The following is a 23,788-nucleotide window of genomic DNA, read 5'->3' on the forward strand; positions in this document are numbered from 1 at the left end:
TGTATAAATATTTTCAGGAGATTCATTGTAACTTTTGAAATAGTCAATTTTTTTTGTGTAGTGAACTATTTCCGTTACGATAAGGAAAGTACTTATTGATTAGTAGTTGTAAGGTAGGATTTTTTGTTTATAAAGTATATTTAAAAACAATCAACTGCTAAAACTAAACGTATCATACGAAATGTAATGAGCATCTTAAATAGCATAATTTTAATTTTATGTACTTCAATATATTAAGAGAATAATAAAGCTATGAACAACATAAAAAAGACAGATTATTTGTAAAATACAATTTTTATCAGGTCTTCAAAGTAATTTATTGCATATTTTTTTAAAGTAGCAACATTATTACCAAAAACCAGTTCAATAAATAGTTGTGAGCGAGCAACACCAATGATTACTAATTTTATTCAATCGTGGGTTGTTTCGCTAGCTGATTGTGGATTCGTATTTTGTTCGAGTGTGTTATCAAATACTTTGGCGGTAAGCTTTTTCTATTTATATTTCAAAAAAATAAAACGTTTAAACAATATAAAAGAGTTTTAAACATTTTTTTGTAAAAGCCGTGTTTATTTTTGCTTTACGGACTGGTTTGGCTGACTCAAGAACGCAAATCGATGTTTTGGCTTGTGATGTGCGCAGCGAAAGGAGTAAAACTAATTCTATTGTTCCAGATTAATTTTTATATTTAGAATATCACTATAAAAATGGCAATCGGAGCGGGAATGTCGTGTGTGAAGTACCTGTTATTTTCTTTCAACCTTTTGTTTGCTGTAAGTATTATTTTTACACAATTTTTCCTTGAAGTTACTTGGCGGGTAGTATTTGCGCTTACTGCTTATATATCCTTTCTCTTTCTTTAAATATATTAAAGCCAATTTAATTATGATTTGATTTGATATTAAACTTATAAAAATATTAATTTATTTTTTGCAATATTACCATCTGTGGTCACATTTTTTATAAAATAGACTTAAAATATTTTTGCTCAATACTTACGTGTACTTTTAAAATTGTCGATGTTTTTGATAAAATTAAATAAAAGAACTGAACTTCATGTTCATTTTTTTTTGCTTCCCTATAAAATGATACATTCTGTTTTAGATAACTGGATTGATAATATTAATAGTTGGAGCAAAATCTGAGATCAATGCCCAGCCATATGTGAGTTTGACTGATGAAAGCTTCTACACATCGGCCCCAGTGATCCTGATTATAGTTGGATTGATTGTTTTCGTTGTTGCCTTCTTTGGATGCTGCGGTGCTGTGAAGGAGAACCATTGCATGATTGTTACAGTAAGTTTTTAAAAATAACTTTTATCGACAGCTTTGCTTACATGGACAAATGGAGATAACAAACCTGTTATGTTTACACATAACACATTCTGTTTGAGGTAAATGACCACAGGCGCATTGGTTTACACCAAAACAATTAATGTGATGTAATATAGCATTCTCTGAATGAAACCATTCACTTTTATAATATACTAGTGGACCCGGACGCGGCTACGCCTGCTTGAACTATAAGAATATTTATTAAATATTATATAATATATTTATTTTTATAAGGGTGAATATCAAAATAATTAAGTTCATTTTGGGTGACATGTTCTTATAACAACAAAGAAACTTTGCAAACCGTTGCTTAGCAACGACGGTTGTTATTAACATGGCAGAATAAATTGCATGTCAAATTAGAAAGTATTTTAAATTTATAGGTACATATGTGTAATGTAATATTATATAGCCTATAGCACTTCTGAAGAATGCAGCTTTCATACAAAACAAAAACATAGTAAATCGGACCAGTAGATCCAGAGATCTTAGCGTTCAAACAAACAAACTCTTCCGCTTTATTATATTAGTATAGATATTAAGTATAGACAAGAATTAAATGAGGGGTTGCTAGCAAAATATCATTTATTTTTCAACTGGTATGTAAAAATTTTGTTTTTAAATGTTTGCATATCTTAAACACCTTGAAATGAAATTTTTACTCATGATATATTTGTAAATAGAATGTTTTTTCACAGTTTACCATAAAATTACAATATGCTATAGGCTTATTTACTCTAATAACTACATACTAAGCCGCTTGTATAGAAACTACAGTGAACTAAAACTAATAAATTTTAGTTTTTATTTACTGCTATTTCTATACAAATTTAAATATAAATATTATTAGTAAAGAGAATACATAAACATACTTCCAATATATATATATATATATAAATATCTTATATTAATTGCACTTGCAATAAAATTGCAAGAAAATCATGATTTTAAACTTTATTTTTATTGCAATAAAATATACAATTGTAATAAGCATTTGTCGATTGATTCCTTTATATTTTGTTAAAATAATGATTTGTAAACAGTATTATTGCACAAATGTCATTTAAGACTTATTTATTTTCTTTTACTGATAATTATATGAATAATACTCTGATTCAGTTTAATAACCACCTACCTATTATTATTAACCAATACATTTAATATATAGGTATGCAAGTTGGCTATGAGTCAAAATTAGTTATTTGTTTTTAGCAATATTAATTGTGTTTTAACTATGCTCCATGTAGGTTCCTTGTAAGAAGATTACGGAACATATGATGATTTTTTATTTAATTTATGAAAATAAACAGGGGGACCAAAATTAACTAAGTTTAAGGTTTTATAATGAAAACAACTAAAAACTAAACTCTTAGCTTCCAATACACATACAACAGGGCAATGATAATTTAGTGTCGAAACTCTCCGTTCCTTACCTTTCGCCCCAATTTTAGTAACATTGCGTGTTGAGTGGCGGCACTTAATGCTCAACTTGATCTTGTTATCACATTAAGAAAATGCAAATACTACTCCTCCAATGAGATCGAACACGCCCCCTTCACGTTTACTGTCAAACACTACGCCACAACGGCCTCATAGAACCATATATAGAAACGTAAGATAATGGCATAAAATCCCCTAAAATTGCTGGTACTACCAGTCTAATTCTTCCATATCCAAAATTAGGCTTAGTATTAATTACATATAGCTATTTTCGTTCACTATATATAATCTTAATAAATGTTTATTGCCAATTTTGTCGTTTTTCCCAGTAGGCTTAAGTGATCTTAAATTAATTGATGTGAACTAATTTCTTCCATAGTGGGTTGTTCCATTTATATAGAACTACGCTGTTACAGTATATTGCTATACATATAATAACAAAACATTATCGTTTAATAATACAATTTTAAAAGATTTTCACAAATTCCTAAAGGTTTTTGAGGATACTTCAGCTTCACGCAGTATCCCTCATACAGCAGGATAGGCAGAAGGAACCTAGTGTTAAGACACTCCGTTCCCCATTTTCCGGCGAATTTTCGAGTCATTGCGTGTTGTCACTCCGTCACGACAGTCTCTTCATTTTAGGAAACTCTTTAGCATTAAGCCCTATATGGGAACCGAACCTACACATGTCACAGCCATATAAGCTAATCAAACGAATCGCAGATAATAATAAACTAGCAATATGACCATTAGAGACAGTACTTACGAAACTATATAAATAAATACATAATGTATACGCTAATGTTCTAGTTATTAGTTAACAAGGTTTTCTTCATAGTTATTTAGCGTAATTACAATTAGAAAGTGTATTGATTTGAATCAAGTTATTACTTGTAATTAATAATGTTTGATAATTATTATTTTATTGTTAAAACCAATAGTTATATTATTTTATTTAATACTTGTCTTCTCCGGTATGCGAATAGGGTGAAAAATAGAGCTAATAGTCCAATTCAGTTTCAAACAAATGGCTTTGTAATTTTTTTTATTTTCGTAACGTAAAGTACCTATAGCAAAACTTTTTTTAAAGAATAATCAAATACTTGAGCTTTTAAAAATCTTTGTTAGGATTTTACTGATAATACAAGATCCATTTTAAATTGACATTTCTTAATTTCTTTATTTCTTTACGTTTATGTAAATAAAAACTTTAGTAATAAAAACCAACTAAAAGTACAAACTTGATGACGGAAATCCGATTAACGACGCTCCCTAGTTTCCGACATCGTTATTAGGGCTTCCGTTTCTTCCCTACTCTTAATTTTGTTTTAAAGTAGTAATATTTTATATCGATCTTTCTGAAGGAATAGATTAAACCAGTTATTCACAAATAACTTTAGACTTAGAAAAAAAAACGATGATTTTAAGCCTTAAAAACAGAACAAACTTATTGCACAACATTTCGTTAAACCTGTTGTGGTCAAGTATGACGAGATCTGTTACATATTTCAACATATTATTTAAATTAGGCTGCATTGTATATAATATCAAATTTAAATCAATAATTTTGTCTAGAGACGACGATGAAGTCGTTTTGTCTAAAGTTTTAATTAATTGTCTTAGATGATCTCATCTTCACGCTGTATCGCGCATACCTACAGCAGGGTAGGAACCTAATGTCAAGACACTCCGTTACCCACTATCAGCCAAATTTTCCGGAACCCAACGCCGGGCTTTTGCCTTGTCGCCAGAGCAAAAAAATGAAAATGTTAATAAATAATTCCCTCGAATGGGGATCAAACCCACAACCTTCGCGTTACAGTCACACTAATATTAATTACATTGATTTTAAATTGTATCTAGTTATATATAACCTTTTAAAGAACAGTACCTACTATGCCACAGTGTTTATAAAGATAATTATCTGAATATTATTTTATAGTATTCTATTTACGTATTTATTTATACAAGGAAAGTCAATAAGTCAAAAGTAATTGAGAACAAAGTAATTGACAGCAGCAGGCTCGTGACCTCTGACACGAGTCGTCTCATCTCATAAACGAAACTTCCTTTCCTTAATTCGACGTTAATAGATCCATTGTGCAAGTGTAAGGTGTTTAAAGAAGTAAATTCCAGTAAAGAAAATAGTATTTAGGTACTTCTTTGAGGGTCTGTCTTCTAGTATTTTCTTTATCGATGTTACTTTAAAAACTAGTTGTCTAAGCTTTATGTGGGATTTTTTTTTCTCCTAGGTACAGAAATGACTTTTTTTGACGGAACCATCGCGTATATATTTTACTCTATTTTTACTGCGGCTTCGCCTTTGTAGTCAAATAGAAATAATTGAGACATTTTAGGTTCCCAACACGGCTGTCACCACACAGTAGTAGGTTACATCGAAACGATTGATTGATTGATTGACGTGATTGAAATCCTGCCTATATCCTATACAAGAAGAATTCGAGGACAGAGTAATGAATTACAATTTCCTCTCTGAATTGTTTGTAAGGACAAAAAAATCATTTTTTAAATTCTCGTCCTCTTTTATATTTTTACCTCTTAGAAAGCAATCACTCATCTAATAACTCTAGATACATCTATTGAAAGGTTAATTTAACTGACTGTATTAATTACATGCATGTGCAGTTTTGTTTCTTTTGCCATGAAGTTAGAAAATTTTAAAATATTAATAAATAATATATCTAGTACCTATAAAGTACATTTCTATTTAGTTTTTTGACGTTTCAAAAATATTTTTTTAAAGTCTTTTCAGCATCCATTAAAAATATAATTATTTGATAGCTTCACATGTTTAATGCTAAATATTTTTGATAGTTACGCCAATTACTTAGTTATAAATAAAAATAGTATAGGTAGGTATATTAAATACGTGAGAGTTGTATTGTTAACTGCATAAAAGCTGATAACACTCGTCCAAACAGATACGTTACGTGTTGATATTGAAACATTCTCTTTGTTGATATTATTGAAAATTTCATTTATAAAGAACAAACTAAAAATATTATAGTTATTTTTCTCATTCTTCTGATCTTCTAAGCAAATGTTTTGATATGTGTTAATGACAGCGACGCAAGTGTAGATAGAATGAGTGGCTGGATATTTATTTTATTCATATTTAAAATGTCTCTCCCTATTCTATATAATGCGATGTAGAGTTCCACCACTCAGCACACAATGTCATCAAACGAGCGGAAAGCGGAAATGACAGTTACAGGCACTAGGTTCATTAGGAATTCTCATTTCCACCTGCAGAAGGTGACGATAGTAAACTTTGAAACGTTCTGCTCATTCAGAAAACAAAGGCAATTTTATTGTTTCTTTCATTAGACAGAAAATATTATGTTCTTGCACAATTTAATTGATAAGAATCCACCAACCGTAGTCAATGATGCTATGATTAACTAAAAATGACTCATTTTTACATCAATGTAAAATCCTGAATTAAGTAATTACTAGTATATTACAGATTTTTCCTCATATTTATTTATTTCCTCAATATGACTTTTATTTTTTACCGTTACGCTGTACTTTAGAGAGAACTCAGTGTTAAGATTTTCCATTTTCCGCCTAATTCTGGAGGAATTGCGTTTTGAGTGACGAAACTTAACGCCGCGCTTTTGCCTCGACACCAGAGCGAAGAAAATGTAAATATGAAATATTTCATTTCCTCGAGTAGGAATTGAACCCACTATCTGTCGCTTTATAATATTGTTTTGCACAGGACAAAGTGCAATGACGCATTATATTTACACAATAAACGGCAACGACCCGAAAGGGAAGGGAAGAACGCTGCCTTACTATAACCAAAATCAATACTCCACGTGTTTCACTTTCAAGTCAGCTATGTGCTTTACCAGACCAGAATAAGTTAAATTATTACCGGTTCATAGAACTTACAGACCCACCTATTAAATATCTAGTATTTATTTGCTAGTCAATCTATAGTTACAGGTAGTTAGATAGTAAACTAAGTTATTATAAAAGATATTAAAATTACCATAAAAGTATTATTATAGGTATTAAAATTATTGTTTTTACCTAAGTTATAGATATTTTAAATAAATATTTGTAAAACACAGTCTGGATATTGGTTAGCGCAGTTGATAAGTTGTTAAAAGTAAAGCATTTGTATGGAGTAACCATACTATACCAAATAGAACCATGTAAATGTGATGGTTGTAGGTTCAAATTTATATTACTCGTGGGCAAATATCACAGTATTTTTTCTCGTTGGCAATGCGCCTTGATTTTATTACGCATCAATCAATGTTATTAAGAATATTTCAAACACCATTACTTTAAAAGATACTCTAAATCTTACAACTTCTATTACGTCAATCATTTCCTTCAAACCTTCAAACTTAAATAACCGTTGCAAATTGTAAATAATTTCGACATGGTAATTCGCATATTTTACTTTACGCCGTTACTTATATATGTATACTATTTCATAGAACATAGTAGTATGTTGTCACGACCTTAAATTGCACATGTCTATAGAAATTGGTCGATGCGCTTGATCGACACGCAACCTTGGCTTTGACACTAGAATAGAATAATATCAACTATTGTAGACCACTTGTTATTTGTTTGTAACGTTGCTTCTTCAGCAATGTTGTTTAAATATGTTCTTTTTAAATATTAAGTTAATGTTACAAATTGTTAATGTTTAAATTGATATTTGAAGTGGGGAACGAAAGTATCTTATCAGTATCCCTCTTCCTGCCTGGCTACATTGGAAGCTAAAACAATGATCATATTTATAAATCTATTTATCGCCCTTAAATGAACTAAAAATATAAATATATAGTCTTTTCTTCTATCAAAATCAACTAAATTTATTACACCGTGCACTTATAAACGTGTCTGGATTCGATTCCCACTCGTGGAAAATTAAAATATTTCATATTTTTATTTTCGTGGTTCTGGTAACGAGACGAACTGCAGCCTTGATTTTTGAGATTAGTACATTCAACCAAACAAACATGAGCTTATAGTATGCATATAGATGTATACAATAATAATATTACATCTTTTACTTTCCAGTTTTCAGTATTCCTGCTATTGATCTTCATAGCGGAACTGGCAGTGGGCATTGCAGGCTACGTGAAGCACACAGACCTGGAGACGTCCATCGTCCGCACTCTCAACGAATCGATCACGCGCTACACCACAGATTCTGATATTAAGAAGAATTACGATATCATCCAGACTGATGTGAGTTTTTATGATTATCTAAATAACTTTATTATTAGTTTAAGATAAAATTTTGCATGAATTGTGTAATTTTTTGAAATATTAGAAACGATATAACATATCTATATCAAAAAATATATATAAAAAAAATATTTCATTCATTGCAATGATTAAGCAGACTGACTGTACAGTGATTTGTCCACTGTCCTTGTCAACTTCCTGCTAACGACGCTTAAACAAAAATACCTTAATTATTATATCATTAAAACTTCACGCCATAACTTTTTTATATATAATTGATTTTACTGTTTAATAAATAATTTTGTACTTTGGTAAATAAAACATGTTATAACGTATTTAAAATCGGGTTTTACAACTTTAATTTAAATATTTTGTATGCAACTCCTGTATAGCTCAGCAGGAGAGACACGATATATGTGTGTTCGATTATAGCAAGTGCTTATTTTCCCATTCTGGTAAGACAAAATTTTGCACTCGAGTTCCACCGCATTTATAAATCGCTCTTTAACTCTGAGATCGATCTTGAGAAGCGGTTTTCATAATAGCAGTAGGAATTTGCCGTATAATGTTAAAACTGATCAAAATTGAAAGATATTTCCTCTTTCACGTTCCGGCCATAAATAAACATTGCGTATTAGATGGCAGTAATATAGCTGCACTTTATAGATAAGATAACGAAACGTGAAAACAAGCGTATCTTTCTAATAAATAAAATAATAGAATAGACCGCTTTTGTAAGCTGTTAATAGAAACATTGCTGAATGTTTTTATTAACAACGATTTTATTCAGTCTTAGTTTATTCGAAGTAACTAGTGTTCGATTCATGGCTTCGCCCGCGTGAGCTATATGACTATATCTATTTCATTACAGTTAACTCAAGATCGATCTCAGATTTACTACAAATATTTATTACAAATACGGGCCTTAAAATTGTTATTTTAAAAGACGAAGGAATACACTTTCTGCCATGACTACCAGTGGTTTAAATTCTGGTATACAAATAGTAAACAAGTGTTCGATGTTATTAAACAAATATAATGTTACAAAGTACAAATTGAAAAGTCTTACGAGATAATCACGCTGTTTATGAGTGAAAACCACATTGAAATACTTTACGTAATTCGAAAGATTGAAGCGTAATTTAGAAAATTATTTTATTTTACACTATGTTAAAGTTTGAGTTCGTGGCGCAGAGGTGAGTGTGCGACTAAACAAGGTGTTGTGGGTTCGATTCTCACTCGAGGAAAAAGAGAGACAGACAGAGAGACATTTTCGGACATTTTACTCACAATGTAAAAAATAATAATTTCAGCTCCAATGCTGTGGCGTAAATGGAGTAAACGACTGGGTCTCCCACGGCCTGCCAATACCGGAAACATGTTGTGCCGGACAGGAGGTGACTAACGACAAGACTGTGGCCTGCAGCGTAAACTCCCCCTCCCTCCACACACAAGGCTGTCTCCCCCTCATCCTGGCTCGTTTGAAAGATGTGGCTTTAGTTCTGGGCGGTGTGGGACTGGGTATTGCGTTTGTACAGGTAAGTTGAAGGTTTATTAGTTTATTCATTTTAGTCTCTGTGGGTCTCCTCTTACACAGGGCTACCTTTATCGTCTTGGTTCTTTTGAACTTGTAGGAATTGTAGTGTCTGCGGGTATGTTATTCCTAAAGACAAGTCCGTGGCCTGTACCGTGGACTCCCCTCCTGCCACACGCAAGGTGGCAGGTTGAAGGTACTAATAACTTGTACCTATGTCAAGTATCCAGAGTTAGAATAGCGTCGGCTACTGCCGCCTAATTTAATTGTAAATTAAAAAACATTGAACGTCTTCCACTCTTCCGTCTTTAACTCTTTTTAATTAAGTGATGTTTTTTTTTTTAAATATTTACAGTATTTAATAACGGGCAATCCTAATAATATTTTATAATATGAAAGTTTGTAAGGGTGGATCTATATTCCACTTGTACGTAAAAACTACTGACCAAATTTGGGTGAAACTCCAGGAACATTGCATATGTATCAGAATTACACAAGCTGCAATTTATCTTTGTAAAATTTGGCTATAATATAACAACAACAGTTTCAATAGCTAGTATTCAATATTTATGAGTTCAAATTTTGATCAGACAAATAGTTATATTATAAGGTTATATAAACTATATATTTATTTGTAATATCTAATTATTATAATATATTTTTGTATTTCCAGCTCCTCGGTGTAATATTCGCGTGTTGTCTCGCTCGCTCCATACGTAGCCAGTACGAGACAGTGTAAAGCAACTCCGGTTACCCCCTAGTTACGCCTTATTAATAAACGTGGTATACAACCCTTTAGAACCTTTTATAATTATTATATAGAGAAAAATATCAAACAAATGCTCTAAATATAATAAATACAATTTTTTATTCTTCGTAATTTTCGTTTATAATTTAATTTATTCTTCGTTTATTAATAAAGCTTATAATTTTAAGTATGTAATATTTAATTATTTACATATACATAAAAAAGTAAGTGCAAATGAAATATCACTGTTTAGTTATTTTTTATATAATTTTGTTTACATGATTAATTAAATATTAATAATTAGTTTAATTATTTTTTGTATATTTGTACGATTCATCTCATCAAATGATGTCAGCGGAGAAGACTGATTTTTTCGAATAGACGGTTAAATTGCCAAATTGTCATCAAATTCGCTATTTCCATGTAATTTTTTATTGATATTTAAATCTTTATAGATTTTAGTGATTATATTCGATCTTATATAACTTATAAGTAGAAGTGCACTATTGTATTGGTCTCTTAGAGGATGTAATTTAGATATATTTAACATTGCATCAAATATTAACATGAATTGTCTATTTTAAAGTGTTTCTTAGTAATTATATTTATAATAAATCTCTGTATATGGTGGAATTGGTGTTTTATTTAAATTTTAATAGTGTTAGAAAAAACGAAATTACAGTTATTAATTAAGTTGAATTATTTAGCAATTTCACAGATTTTGAAACCAATGAAAATGTAACGTAATATATAACTTTACTTTTTTGATTTTATAAATTTTTACAGAGTTGCTTTTATAACTAGGGAGGCAGAGATAATAAGATATTTTTTAAACGCAAGTTACATACAGTGAACTGCACAGTAAGTGCATCCCTACATCGCTCTTTAAAATGATAAAAATATGATAACCAACAAACAACCATAGCGTTGTTGAAAGAGTAAGTTAGAAATCTCAAAAACAAAAACTAAAAACGGCAACAAAACTATAAAGGCCACAGTCAGTACACACCAACAACAAAAAAAAATAAAACAACCCTTCCGTGTCTAGTTACACACATTTTATTTGTCTATTTTATACCATGATATAAATTTTAACAAAGGATGATTATAAGGGTAGTATTTACGAACAATCGAGGAACATCAGTCGCGTCTTGTCTGCAAGCATCGTCGAATCACTGTATTAAAATAATTTAAAAATCACATCCATATTACATTACAATAATAACCGTCCGTCACAGCACCACGCGACATACACTAACTAACGCTATTATACGATTAAGAAATACATTATACATTACGTTACTTAAACAATAAAATAACTTAAACTACTGTGTTTATTCTAAACGGAATATTTTAAGACGAAACCAGCCAGTGCCTGACGTTTGGCACACACTTGGAAACGGACCAGAGTTCAATGCGCGTTGATATGTAACTTTTATAAAAAAAAATATTTTTAATTAATAAATTAATTAGAGGTGAATAGAGTATCAAGAAGCATACATTTTAATGTAAACTGGCATTGTCAAAGAAATAATGCTAAAACAGACGCCATATTACTTTCTTTATTAAATACAAATTCACATTTATTGTTGTTTAATTATGTAGTTTAAAAAGAGACACATATAATTGTAGAAATAATACACTATTCAGTCCAAAAAAACCACCTCTAACCTTATGAAATCTGTTACAATATTGTCAAGTCACTTGATAGTAAGGCAGATACAATCAAATGTATGAGACATACAAAAAATAAAAAATAGTTGTTCATTAAATAAATTACTTTATATTCTATATACGCTAAGCTTGGCGTCGGGTCTACTGCGCTCATCTACATACATACATACATTTACTTTTACATGTAACACAAAACGTACGACAGTAATTGCACTCTTATATATAGTATCAAGAAATTCGATTCGTTTTCAATTTTTTTTTTTCAATTTTCACTATCTAAACAGTACATCGAAACACGTGCAAAAAAACATATTTTGGCGGATCTTTACTATTCATAATTCATATTATTTATGTTTTTGAAATTCTTTTAGAAGTAAATTAGTCCTCATTATTAGTTACAAGTTCGAACTTTGACTATAGTATCACTGAATCTTATGAAATATAGAATCAAAAATTTAAACAACATAAATTATATACAATAGAAATCCTTGTACAATTATATTTAAACCATAATGCGACAACCAAAATGAAATTATTACTTACAAAAATTCAACTAAATCACATTCAATAACACAAAATTTGCAATACTTATTTTGCTTCTTTTAACAATAAAAGACCACTTGCATATCTTGCCCTGGGACTTGGTACAAAAAAACTTTAAATCTGACCAAAAAATCAAGAACATAAATCGACTCATTTCAATCATAGTTAATACATTTAACTGATAAAAAATTGTCCTTATTCTATTCAAAGACAGTTTTGTATCATTTTTTATTTAAAATCAACGAAAAGGAAACTAAAGTAAGAACAAAATGTATATATTGTTTTTGAATACAATGACATTAAACATAACCTGACAGTTTCATACAACATTCAATAAGAACCCAGTAAAATACAGAGGCTACCAAAAGTTCTAAACATATTATAATATATATAAAAAACAATTGCATTTGCACTTTTGCACAGATAAGTACCGTTAGGATTCCGGAAACGACTAGATCTTTTGTAACTGGACTATTGTATTAAAATTTTGAAAAGTTTATATTATGTATGTTTATAATATACAGAATGGAGACAATAAAACCGGCAGACAATAATATTATTCTCTTTGAAAGTACAATTGATTGTTTTAGCACGTTGTATCCTGCATATAGCAGGATAGACAAGGGATATCTAGTTTTAACCCCTCGCATCGCCCAATTTTCGAGGCGATGTGTACCGAGCAGTGATACTTAACACTGTGTTCTGTCTTCTAAGCAGAGAAACAAAAAGAAAATTTAATTCCCCCTAAGTGGGGATCGAATCCACAACCATCGTTTACAGTCAGCTGTGCCAATGCGCCACGACGGCATCAGAAAAAATATTTTTGTTTGAAGATAAAAAAATAAAACCAATATAGAAGCACATTCAAAGAGACTCGATACAATATGGAGACATTCGATTGGCAGTTGTAGTTAATAACCTTATAATTAATCATCACATACTAGTCAGTTAAAGTAATTATTACACACTGGAACAATATATATTTAAAATACATAAATTGAGAAAAACAATGAAATAATCATTAAATGAGTCACAATTGCAAATTACAAAGTTTTAAAGATGTTTGTTTTTACATGACAAAAAATTATTTTTAATCATCAAAGCGCACACAACACACATTCTCATCACTCTACGTTGAAATTCTATTACGCGCATTTAAAACAATTATTGGTTTTGTCTTTTAATGTAAAAAAAAATATTTTTAAAAAAGGTCTTTTTCTAGTAAGACAAAATATTTTCAAATAACGAAAACTAAGAGAATATTAATATTATCGTTCCAAATGTATAATAAAACAAAAATCACTAACAACAAGTGACTAAAACCAAGTAAATATGCTTATTGAGATATCTGAGTATATCATTCTTCATATTACATTAAAAAAATTCTTCATTGGACACAGTATGCGTTTTGTATTTACATATTTTATTAATTAATCATAAAAATAAATTTTTATTTCGGAGTTATGTATAGACTTACAGTTAGATGAATATCAAAATATTATGGGACCTACTAAACCGCGCGGAAGAAACACTTAAGTAGTTATAAACACTTAGTACATACGGCCTCATTTACAAACGGTAGTTTAAGCTTAGACATTAGTTAAACCACCGTAAAGTATATGAATGAGACCGATGAGATCGTCACATTGTAGTGGCATATTTTAAGCCTACATATTATTGTGTAACCCTATATGTATACACAGATTAATGGATAACTAAAAAATCATCACCTAAAAATAATACAGTCATACCGTTCAAGCTTTAACAAAAACTCATTAACTGCAACTAGATACACAGGCCATTTTGCATGTATGCACTTTGAGTAAAAAAGATAAAAAAAAGTAATGAAACTCAAATTACAAACCTATGTAAAAAAAATGAACTGCCTAACAATATAGTGTCATAACAACACTTAAGGCACTATAAAATTAGGCCTTAATTAAAATCAAAAATAAAAAACCCATTTCCTTATACAAAGGTGCACACATCCAGACTGGCCAGTGTTACCACATCAGTTGGTATGAACGGGGGGATTGTGGGGGGTGGTGTACGAGGATAAGGGGGAGTGAAGGCAATCATGTCGCATAGCGCTTGGTCCAGAGGCGTGCGATGCGATCGTGCTCCTCGCGGTTCTGGAGATACTGTGTAGCGATGCTCCCAACTAGAGGGTCAGCTGGAATCAAGATATTTATATTTATTTACGTTACTGTTAGTATTGTAGTATTAAAATTAATCATTGGGTAATAATACTTAATTTGAAAAAATAGATCTACCACTCATCACATCTCAAATCTGGATGGAAAGCAGAGAATGGAGTGTCTTCATATTAGGTATTCTCTATCTCCTATAACCTCCTGTTTTACATAGGTCTGACATAAAATAGGGGGTTATACAAAGACACACAGTACAGTCTGAAGTTGGAAAAAAAATATAGCAGTAGTGGAAACAATATAAAAATGTGAATCTATACATACATTTGCATATGTTAGTAGAAGTTTATTTAATATTTAATATATAATTATTTTATTTATATCTTTGTATAAATTACCCAAAATCTACTGTGACATCAAACTCTTAAAGATTTAATATGACATCTGTATGTTGTCATGCCTGATAAAATATCCATAAGTTTCAAAATTTTTAATTAAATATTGAGTAGCTACCACACTTACATACACTTATGATAATTTGATTGATGTTTTACAATCTTTTATTATAAAAAGACAATAGCACATAAATTATGATAAATCAAAAGATCATAAACAATATGTGTATAATTCAATATGCATATTAAACAAATAACATGAACTTTTACATTCAATAACATAAAGCAAGCTACTTATATTTATATGCATAAAATTTTTATTTGCATAACAGACTTTTTAATTTGACTAACATACATAAATAAAAATTTGAATATATTTAATAAATTAAAACAGAACATTGACACCATAGTTGATTGATGGTTGTAGGCAATCCTCACTGTGAAGAGTTTATTATTATAATTTCATTGCTCTGGTAACAGGGCAAATTACAAAGTTTAATTTCTTCACTTAATATGTAATGTCTTGAATTGAGGTACAAATTAAAGAATAGTGTCTTAAGACATTTTTTCTCCATTATTTACTAATCTGCTTCATGAAGAATAAGCCATGAAGCCAACAATAAAAAGACAATGTAGAACAGTTCCAGATTTAGTCAATTATTTTAATAGAACTTAAGTTATTTTTATTTTTAAACCCTAACAATGAAACATACCTGGATTACAATCAGTCAAAAGTGAGCATATGGACAGGAGAACTTTAGATATGGTCAGTGCTGGCGACCAGTTGTCCTTAAGAATATCAAGGCATATAACACCTTGACTGTTTATATTGCAGTGGTATATTCTAGTTCGGAATGTTACCTAAAATCAAAAAAGATATTTTAATCAATAAATGAGCTAAACTATCAATAACCTAATAGATATTAAAAATAATAAAATGATTAAATTAATGCAATGCCTAGATGTAACCACATGCTGCGCTATACTGCACAATATATAACATATATAATATTCAATGAAATTATCATAGGAATTATAAAATATAAAAACATTAACTCTCAGTTCACTCCTACTTTTTTTTAAGTATGAAAACAAATAATATGGGAATGAAATGTCTCCCTTGAAAATGTTATAATATATAGTTTGTTAACAAATTAAAAGTTTACTCAAATATATTAAATTGTAATAAACTTGAATGCATTTTTATTCTTACCTTAGGAGGTTTAAAAGGGTATTCTGCAGAAAAGTGTATGTCTAAGAAGAAAACTCCACCTTCGTACACCGAACCAGGTGGTCCAAGTATTGTGGATACCCATTCATATAGATTATCTCCTTTTGGCCCTGCACTGCAATTAGGAGGTGGGTCTAGTGTGATTTCTGCTAATTCCTTCTGGATCCTCTTAGCTGATGTACCAAGTGCCTTAGACATTTTAGGATTTGGCTTATTTTCTTTTGATTCTGGTTTGCTCTCAACTGCTCCACTGCCTCGACCACGACCTGTTCCACTTCCTGATGAACCAGACGCACCAGACATTATCTAAAACCATCAAAACTTAATCTGCTAAACATAGAAGCAATTGTTAAAAAGCAAACATAAGCTTGTGTATGATATGTTACATAACAAATGTTATTTAGGAGTATACTTTACATGAGTTACTAATAACATTTCATCGATATATGTGTACGAAGCTAAATTCATTATTTATTTAAACAATGTGTCTAAGTAACTCAGGCTATAATTACATATCCATGAAATATTACAAGAAATAATTAACTGAAAAAAATGAAAAATCTACAATTATTCAAATATTTACTGTAAAAACGTCAATTTAAGATTGTAGTGTGTGCAGCAAACTACTAATTTCTAGAAAAACAAAATAATACATTAATTAAGATAGCAATATCACAACACTTAGCCACAAACAAAAGATTAACGAATACTAATTTAAATTATAATAGCCAAATAATGAAATGATCAATAAAAAAAACAATCAATTTTTCAAAAGAATTCATGTTGTATAGAACAAAGGCATTCTTACACAATGTGTTTGATTTACACATTTAAATGCAAACAATTGAAAATAGACAATATAATATAACTCAAACTAGCAAAGGAAAATAATAAAATTGCTTCAACAGATGTTTTAAGTGTAAAAATATTATTTGTACCTTACGAATAACAGTCGGCCATCTTGTGGGCTGGCGTTATCCGATAATTTACAATTTCTTTTGCCAACCACCGAGATAACTCTAATAAATAAATGTATCCAAAAGAACACTCAATAGAAGACAAAGAAATTAATCCAGAATATGTACAATTTGTATGATATGATATTAATTGGGACTCGGTGTTAGATGCTCCGAACTGCAAAGCGCAAATAAGCAGCTTGTTACTTTCCCATGAGATTTAAGATTTTTTTATTGTCTGTGAAAGTTATCAATACGCTTTAGTATACCTTACTGAAACTAAAGCTTGAATTCTCTTGTCCTCGTAAAGATGTTAGAGCTTCAGTCCTCTTCTACCACATTTCCTCCATTTGTAAATCAACCTTACCAGCACAACTGAAAGTCACCAACGCACACACGTTTAAAACAAAAACAACATATTGAATTATAGAAATTTCCCAACATTGCGACATAGTCACAATAATTACCTTTTGGAAGATGATAATAAGGAAAAATATTAACTAAACTAAAATATCTACACAGTAAATTCAAAGTATATTTCAACAACTTCACAAAGCACAACCACTTTCCGACATGTTATTATAAATTAAAAAATAACCGGCAAGTTGCCATAAATGAAAAAATACTATAATCTATTACAATTTTATTTATTTCTATTTATTTATGTAGGTACCCCGTACCATAACGTACAATATAATTGTTGTAACTTAAGTAATGAATGTTACATTTAAAAACATATCTGTTTTCATACCATAAAAAATATTACTTTACTTTCTATTCATCCAATGTAATGATTCATTTACTGTAGAAAGAGAAACAAAAAATATTTTATCATCTGTGGTGTGTCATGTGTCATAACTCAAAATTTAATTTTGCTTAATTCATATTGCTTTTATTTTGACTTATTGACTTAGAAAATATTGATATTGATTGAATTTATTATTGTTATAATAAAATAGACTATAAAAAACATACAAAATGGGGAAACGACAACATCAAAAAGATAAAATGTAACTTGAAATTAGTACATCTTACAATGGATACGATTAATAATATGATTAATAATATACGTATTAAAACGTATTAAAACATTTTAAAAAAATATATTATATTTTTTCTACATTACAAATTACAGGTACCTTACATACACTGAATGGACAACTTTATATGGTGGTAAAAGATCGGGAACTGCAGTAGAAGAAGATACTTCATTCCGAAGACTACCTTATGATCATTGTTGTTTGTGCCTACAACCATTTGAAGATCCATATTCTGATAACGATGGAAATTTATTTGAGTTACAAGCTATTATAGAGTTTGTTAAAAAGTTTAAAATAAATCCAGTTACTGGAAAGGTAAGATAAGTGTTAATATATACATTATCAGCTTCACATTTGTGTCCTGCACACAGCAGGGTACGCAAAGGTAACCTAGTGTTAAGACACTGTTACTCACTTTCCGCGTAATTCTGAAGGCATCGTGTGTTGAGTGATGGAACTCAACACTGCACTTTCTCTTGACACCAGAGCGAAGACATAAAAATATTCATTTAAATAAATATTAAATTTCCTCCAGTGAGGATAGAACCAACAACCAGTCATGCTTACACTTTGTGCCTCTGCACCACAACTGTCCTCATGTTAACAATTAATTCTTATATTTTCCTTACAATTTCATATTTTTAAATTTTTCTTAAATAATTTTAGATAAACATTTCATGTATGGATCAAGGGATTATTTTCTTCTATACTTTAGTATCACAAAGTAAGGTATTGTGTTCTGCTACTCAACATGCAATGTCTCTTTTTCTGGTAGGAAGCAAAGGAAAGATCGTCTTGACTATAAGGTCTATCTGCCTATCCTCCTATTTATATATATAATTTTATTTAATCCAAAATAATTCTTTTTCACAGAAACTGGATATAAAAAGTCTCACTAAGCTTAATTTCTTTAAAAATGCTCAAGATGATTATCATTGTCCTGTTCTATTCAAACCTTTTACTAAAAACTCACACATTGTTGCAATACAAACAAGTGGTAATGTATACTGCTATGAAGCTGTGGAACAACTTAATATTAAAGGCAAGAATTACAAGGACCTTATCAATGATACACCTTTTGTTAGATCCGATATCATTACCATACAGGACCCGAACAATTTGGGAAAATTCAATATATCTAATTTTCATCATATTAAAAATAATTTAAGAGTGGAAACTGAAGGTAATTTTAAAATATATGTTATGAATTTATTTATTCCATTTATCAACTATGTTACACAATAGGATAACACAAACCCTTAAGACACATGAAGAATTATATTTAATTTAATTTTAATTTTACATTTTCACTTTCATTTCACTCAACACGCATTGCCTCGAAAATTCATCCCAAAGTGAGGAACTGGAGAAATACCCTACCACAACCCTCCAATCACATATAATGTGATATAGTGTGAAGCTGAAAAAAATATATGATAATTATTATTAATGTTAATTACTGATTTGTAGAGGAAATTGCTTTGAAAAAAGATCCACATGCCAGATTAAAGACAGTATCTGCTGAAACAAAAGATATTTTAGAAGAGTTGGAGAAGGAATATAAAGCACCAGAAGTGAAAGAAGTTAAAAAAGAGGTATTTATATTTTTTTACTTGACTTAAAGTTTTTATGAAAATGCCTTTTTAATACATATTAGTTTTATTACTTTATTTTAGTTTAGTTTTTAAATCAGCTCATTTCCATTGGGCATTTTACCATGCATTCAGGGTGAGGGAGGTTTCTGTTCATGCATGCCAAACTTGATGCTTTAAATGTTCTCATTAGCCCATTAGAGACATATAGCAGACATGAGTGAAGCTAACCACACATTCCTTTAATTTAAGTATTTAATTCCACAGGTTGCAGATAAGTTCAATGCTGCTCATTATTCAACTGGTAAAGTGGCAGCCAGCTTCACATCGACAGCAATGGTCCCAGAGACTGTACATGAAGCTGCAATTATATCTGATGATGACATCAAATATGAGAGGGTTAAGAAAAAAGGTAAATATTTGTGATGATTTACATGACTATTGTGGCGCAGAGACACACCAAAGTTTTTGTCTCTAACCCTTACAGTAAGGAAGTTATGGGGGTGACATATACTATTAGTGACTATCAAAGATATCTTTGTGAATTTTAAACTCAATGTAGATATCCATAAGCTCTTTATTATTATTTCTTTGAGAATTTTTGGGAAATTATAAGTTGTAAAAAAATTAAGTTTATTTTTTGAGCCCTAGGCCGGACTAGCCTGGCCGGGCGCTGGTTACAGCCTGAAGCTAAAAAAATAAATATTTTTGTTCTAGGTTACGTGAGACTAGCCACTAATTTTGGTCAATTGAATTTTGAGCTATACTGTGACGTAACTCCTAAAACATGTGACAACTTCATAAAACATTGCTTGAATGGATACTACAATGGTACTAAATTCCACAGATCCATTAGAAATTTTATGGTAAGTAGAGTTCTTACTTATGTAAAGGAGAGGATTGCTTCTTGAATTATGTTAATTTTGTATTTTAGTTATATATATATTGTCATATTTTATTTTCTTATTGATATATTCTCAATCTCTGATTCTTGCTTCACTTTTTTTCCCCTCATAGAAAGTGCAGGTAGAGGGAATCCTTAACATATTGCATTTATCACTTTAGCCATTCATTATCACATTTTTAATATTTTTTTCTTACTATTATGAGGAAATGAAAATGATTCATTCCACAATTCAACTATTTATTACATAGTAGCAGAATTTACGACTAGTATTATTATGACTTATGTTTACTTATTGTAAAAAGATTCAAGGTGGAGACCCTACTGGAACAGGTCTAGGCGGTGAGTCAATATGGAAGAAACCATTTGAAGATGAAATCAAACCAAATTTACACCACACTGGCCGAGGAATATTATCTATGGCTAATTCTGGTCCTAATACAAATGGATCACAATTGTAAGTAAGGTCTATTTAGGTAACTTTGAAAATTAGGCATTTTTGATAATTACCTAAGTAAGTATAAATCAAAAAAACCTGTATTTTGGATAGGGCAGTTATTGTACCCTTGTGTACCTAAAGATATCTATTAGATATTATTAGAATGTAAAGGTATCTACTCAATATACCCTATGTCTTGCACCATACCTGAAAGATTTACCATTGTAAATGACTGTAAAGGCTACTGATTGTGGGTTTTATCCACTTACCCTATATCCTTTTCATTTTCTTCTCTCTGGTGTCAAAGCAAGGCGAAGCATTGGATGAAATGTCCAAAACTTTGTGGGAAAGTAAAGAGTGTCTTAACACCAGATTCTCATTACCTGCCCTGAAATCCTACTCTTTTGAAGCTTCATCACATTTCGCTCCTGTAAACAACTGGATGGCAAGCACACCATATTTGGCAAAGTTGTTGGAGGCCTTGACACACTAAATGCAATAGAACATGTAGAAGTAGATAATAAGGACAGACCTATTGAAGATATTATTATAGAAGTTGCTCAGGTGTTTGTTGATCCTTTTGCTGAAGCTGAGGAACAGGTATGCAATGTTTTGTATTTTAAAGCTAGGTATATATTTAATAATGTAAATCATTTTGTCTAAGAATTTTAATGTTTACTTAAGATATTTTCTTAGCATATTTTCAAGGCATGATAAATTTAGTTATGATCAGACACTTAGGAAAATATAATATAATGTAACAAATATGTAATTTTAAAATTATTAAGTAATAAATTTTGAAGCTGTCATACTAATGTATAAATGTAATTGCAGACACAGTACAGCTTTCTATATATTATTTTTAATCATCTTTACAGATAGCAGCTGAAAGAGCAGAGGAATTAAAGAAACAGGCACAATCTGGTGTGAAACCTAAGAAAGCAAGTAAACAACCACTCACAGTATTTAGAAATGGAGTGGGAAAATATCTTAACTTACAAGAACATTCCTCTACCAGCAAAACTAAAAACCAAGAAGTGCCCTCAAAAAAAGCAAAAAAGGACAGCAAATATAACTTTGGTACTTTTGATGCATGGTAGTATTAAGAATATAATATATTTGTACAAAAGAAATTGGTAAATAAAAAATATATTTAGAATTTAATTAAATTTATTTTATCCCTTGTGAAGAGTTAACAAAAATAATATTCTAAACGAATATATTGAATTTTATTATATTTAATTAATTATATAATTGTGATTACAAAATTAACTACTCATTTATTTACATTGCATATTAAGTAAATAATGTGCATGTTTGATTCATCAAATACAATGTAAAACTGTTTTAAAAATTGATCCTCAATTAAACAGGCTTAAATATATAATACAGATTAACACTTAACTAAATAATAAATCTACAAAGCTAACATCAGGTTTTAACTACATTTTTAATTTACTATTCCAATCATATTTTATACTCATAATAACAGCACAAACTTTCATTCACATAAATAATTATACACATAGAATATCAAGAGGTTTTTAATAATTTTTAATATTTCTTAAATTTTGCATCTAATTATAGTTGGTACGCCTTCTAGCTGTTCTTTGCTTATCAAATCTCATTTCCATCTCTTCCAAAACCTTTGGTGTATAGCGAACAACAAGCTTAACAGATCCTACTGCTTGTTTCAATAACTCCACAGCCTTTTCATGATTCTCTCCTTCGACAGACACTCCGTTTACAGAAAGTAATTGATCACCTCTTTTCAGTCCTCCGTGACGATCAGCAACCCCTCCAGGTATTATTCTAGATATGTAAATAGGAGAGTTTTGTTCCTTCCCTCCCATTACATTGAATCCTAAACCTTCCTCAGTCTTGGGTAGTTCAACGACTCGAGGATGAGCGTGGCCTTCTGCAGCAGCGAAGGCTGCTACGGTAGCTTTAGCCGTAGCTGACGCCCGTATGTCAGCTGATCCCTGAATGTCTACTGTTTCGTAAACGTGCTCATACACTTCCCTAACGGCGTTTAAAAAATCACTTTGTAACACTTTTTGTAATGCAGCTAATTTTGTTGCTGGCACTTCACCACTTTGTTGAAGTTTTTCTAATAATTCTATAGCTCTCTTTATATCTCTAGCCAAAGTCAGTTGTTCTCCTGTGTTACTCATCTTAGTTAATATATTTTATATACGAAATATATAATGAAATTATAACTGGGCGTATTTATCGCCCAAAAATTTTACTAATCGATAATAAATACAAGTTTCTCTTGTCATTAGACTGTTATCACAGATTAAAAAGCATACCTGTATTTTGATAACATGATAATTCTTAATTTCTTACCTAACAAAAATCAATTATTATATAGCGTTATCATTTATATAAATAGTTAAATTGGTATAGTTGGACTAGAAGCTTAATTATATTAATTATAAAGAATTATATATTGTGTACCGTACTCTGTTGTAAGAAATTTAGAAATAATGAATTAGCTTTTTCAAATTTTTTTTTCTTATTCTTTTTATTAAATGTAAATTTTTAGCATATATAGAAATATAGA

At 30.1% G+C, this 23,788-nt stretch overlaps 4 protein-coding genes across 7 annotated transcripts; 2 read left to right on the top strand and 2 right to left on the bottom strand.

Annotated features, from left to right (window-relative positions):
* The first annotated feature begins 345 nt into the window (after positions 1–345).
* On the top strand, positions 346–10,931 carry LOC146527876 (CD63 antigen-like). The gene is made up of 6 exons (XM_085204307.1): positions 346–483; positions 675–773; positions 1,105–1,296; positions 7,846–8,016; positions 9,330–9,554; positions 10,224–10,931. The coding sequence occupies exons 2-6, from the start codon at positions 708–710 to the stop codon at positions 10,287–10,289; spliced, it is 720 nt and encodes a 239-aa protein (XP_085060433.1). The 5' UTR covers positions 346–483; positions 675–707; the 3' UTR covers positions 10,290–10,931.
* Positions 10,932–11,334: 403 nt separating this feature from the next.
* Ubc2 (ubiquitin conjugating enzyme 2) lies at positions 11,335–17,900 on the bottom strand. 4 transcript variants are annotated; one of them, XM_085204564.1, is made up of 6 exons: positions 17,715–17,900; positions 17,517–17,622; positions 17,230–17,425; positions 16,274–16,597; positions 15,774–15,921; positions 11,335–14,688 (listed from the first exon to the last, which is right to left on the bottom strand). In XM_085204564.1, exons 4-6 carry the CDS (start codon positions 16,592–16,594, stop codon positions 14,591–14,593), a joined length of 567 nt encoding a protein of 188 aa, XP_085060690.1. In that variant the 5' UTR covers positions 16,595–16,597; positions 17,230–17,425; positions 17,517–17,622; positions 17,715–17,900; the 3' UTR covers positions 11,335–14,590. The 4 variants fall into 4 exon arrangements, with proteins under 4 accessions (XP_085060690.1, XP_085060691.1, XP_085060689.1 ...); XM_085204565.1 differs by lacking the exon at positions 17,230–17,425 and having other exon boundaries at positions 16,274–16,569; positions 17,715–17,854; XM_085204563.1 differs by lacking the exon at positions 17,230–17,425 and having other exon boundaries at positions 17,715–17,854.
* A 188-nt stretch (positions 17,901–18,088) lies between these two features.
* LOC146527878 (RING-type E3 ubiquitin-protein ligase PPIL2) lies at positions 18,089–22,381 on the top strand. The gene is made up of 9 exons (XM_085204308.1): positions 18,089–18,257; positions 18,383–18,602; positions 19,161–19,470; positions 19,758–19,882; positions 20,147–20,291; positions 20,597–20,745; positions 21,089–21,240; positions 21,633–21,822; positions 22,101–22,381. The coding sequence occupies exons 1-9, from the start codon at positions 18,226–18,228 to the stop codon at positions 22,320–22,322; spliced, it is 1,545 nt and encodes a 514-aa protein (XP_085060434.1). The 5' UTR covers positions 18,089–18,225; the 3' UTR covers positions 22,323–22,381.
* On the bottom strand, positions 22,375–23,524 carry veli (L27 and PDZ_signaling domain-containing protein veli). The gene has a single exon (XM_085204309.1). The coding sequence runs from the start codon at positions 23,394–23,396 to the stop codon at positions 22,800–22,802; it is 597 nt and encodes a 198-aa protein (XP_085060435.1). The 5' UTR covers positions 23,397–23,524; the 3' UTR covers positions 22,375–22,799.
* Positions 23,525–23,788: the final 264 nt, after the last annotated feature.

The sequence above is a fragment of the Heliconius melpomene genome, chromosome 20, assembly GCF_056956725.1.
Source record: "Heliconius melpomene rosina isolate 202511_hmr_F chromosome 20, ASM5695672v1, whole genome shotgun sequence".
NCBI classification, from domain to species: domain Eukaryota; kingdom Metazoa; phylum Arthropoda; class Insecta; order Lepidoptera; family Nymphalidae; genus Heliconius; species Heliconius melpomene.

Coding starts and splice junctions, on each gene's coding strand:
- LOC146527876 (XM_085204307.1), top strand. CDS start 708: ATGGCAATCGGAGCGGGAATGTCGTGTGTGAAGTACCTGTTATTTTCT. Junction 774..1,104: donor CTTTCAACCTTTTGTTTGCT/GTAAGTATTATT, acceptor ATTCTGTTTTAG/ATAACTGGATTGATAATATT. Junction 8,017..9,329: donor ACGATATCATCCAGACTGAT/GTGAGTTTTTAT, acceptor TAATAATTTCAG/CTCCAATGCTGTGGCGTAAA.
- LOC146527878 (XM_085204308.1), top strand. CDS start 18,226: ATGGGGAAACGACAACATCAAAAAGATAAAAT. Junction 19,471..19,757: donor TTTAAGAGTGGAAACTGAAG/GTAATTTTAAAA, acceptor ACTGATTTGTAG/AGGAAATTGCTTTGAAAAAA. Junction 20,292..20,596: donor TGAGAGGGTTAAGAAAAAAG/GTAAATATTTGT, acceptor TTTTTGTTCTAG/GTTACGTGAGACTAGCCACT.
- Ubc2 (XM_085204564.1), bottom strand. CDS start 16,594: ATGTCTGGTGCGTCTGGTTCATCAGGAAGTGGAACAGGTCGTGGTCGA. Junction 15,922..16,273: donor ACCCTTTTAAACCTCCTAAG/GTAAGAATAAAA, acceptor TTTTGATTTTAG/GTAACATTCCGAACTAGAAT. Junction 14,689..15,773: donor TTTGACTGATTGTAATCCAG/GTATGTTTCATT, acceptor TCTTGATTCCAG/CTGACCCTCTAGTTGGGAGC.
- veli (XM_085204309.1), bottom strand. CDS start 23,396: ATGAGTAACACAGGAGAACAACTGACTTTGGCTAGAGATATAAAGAGA.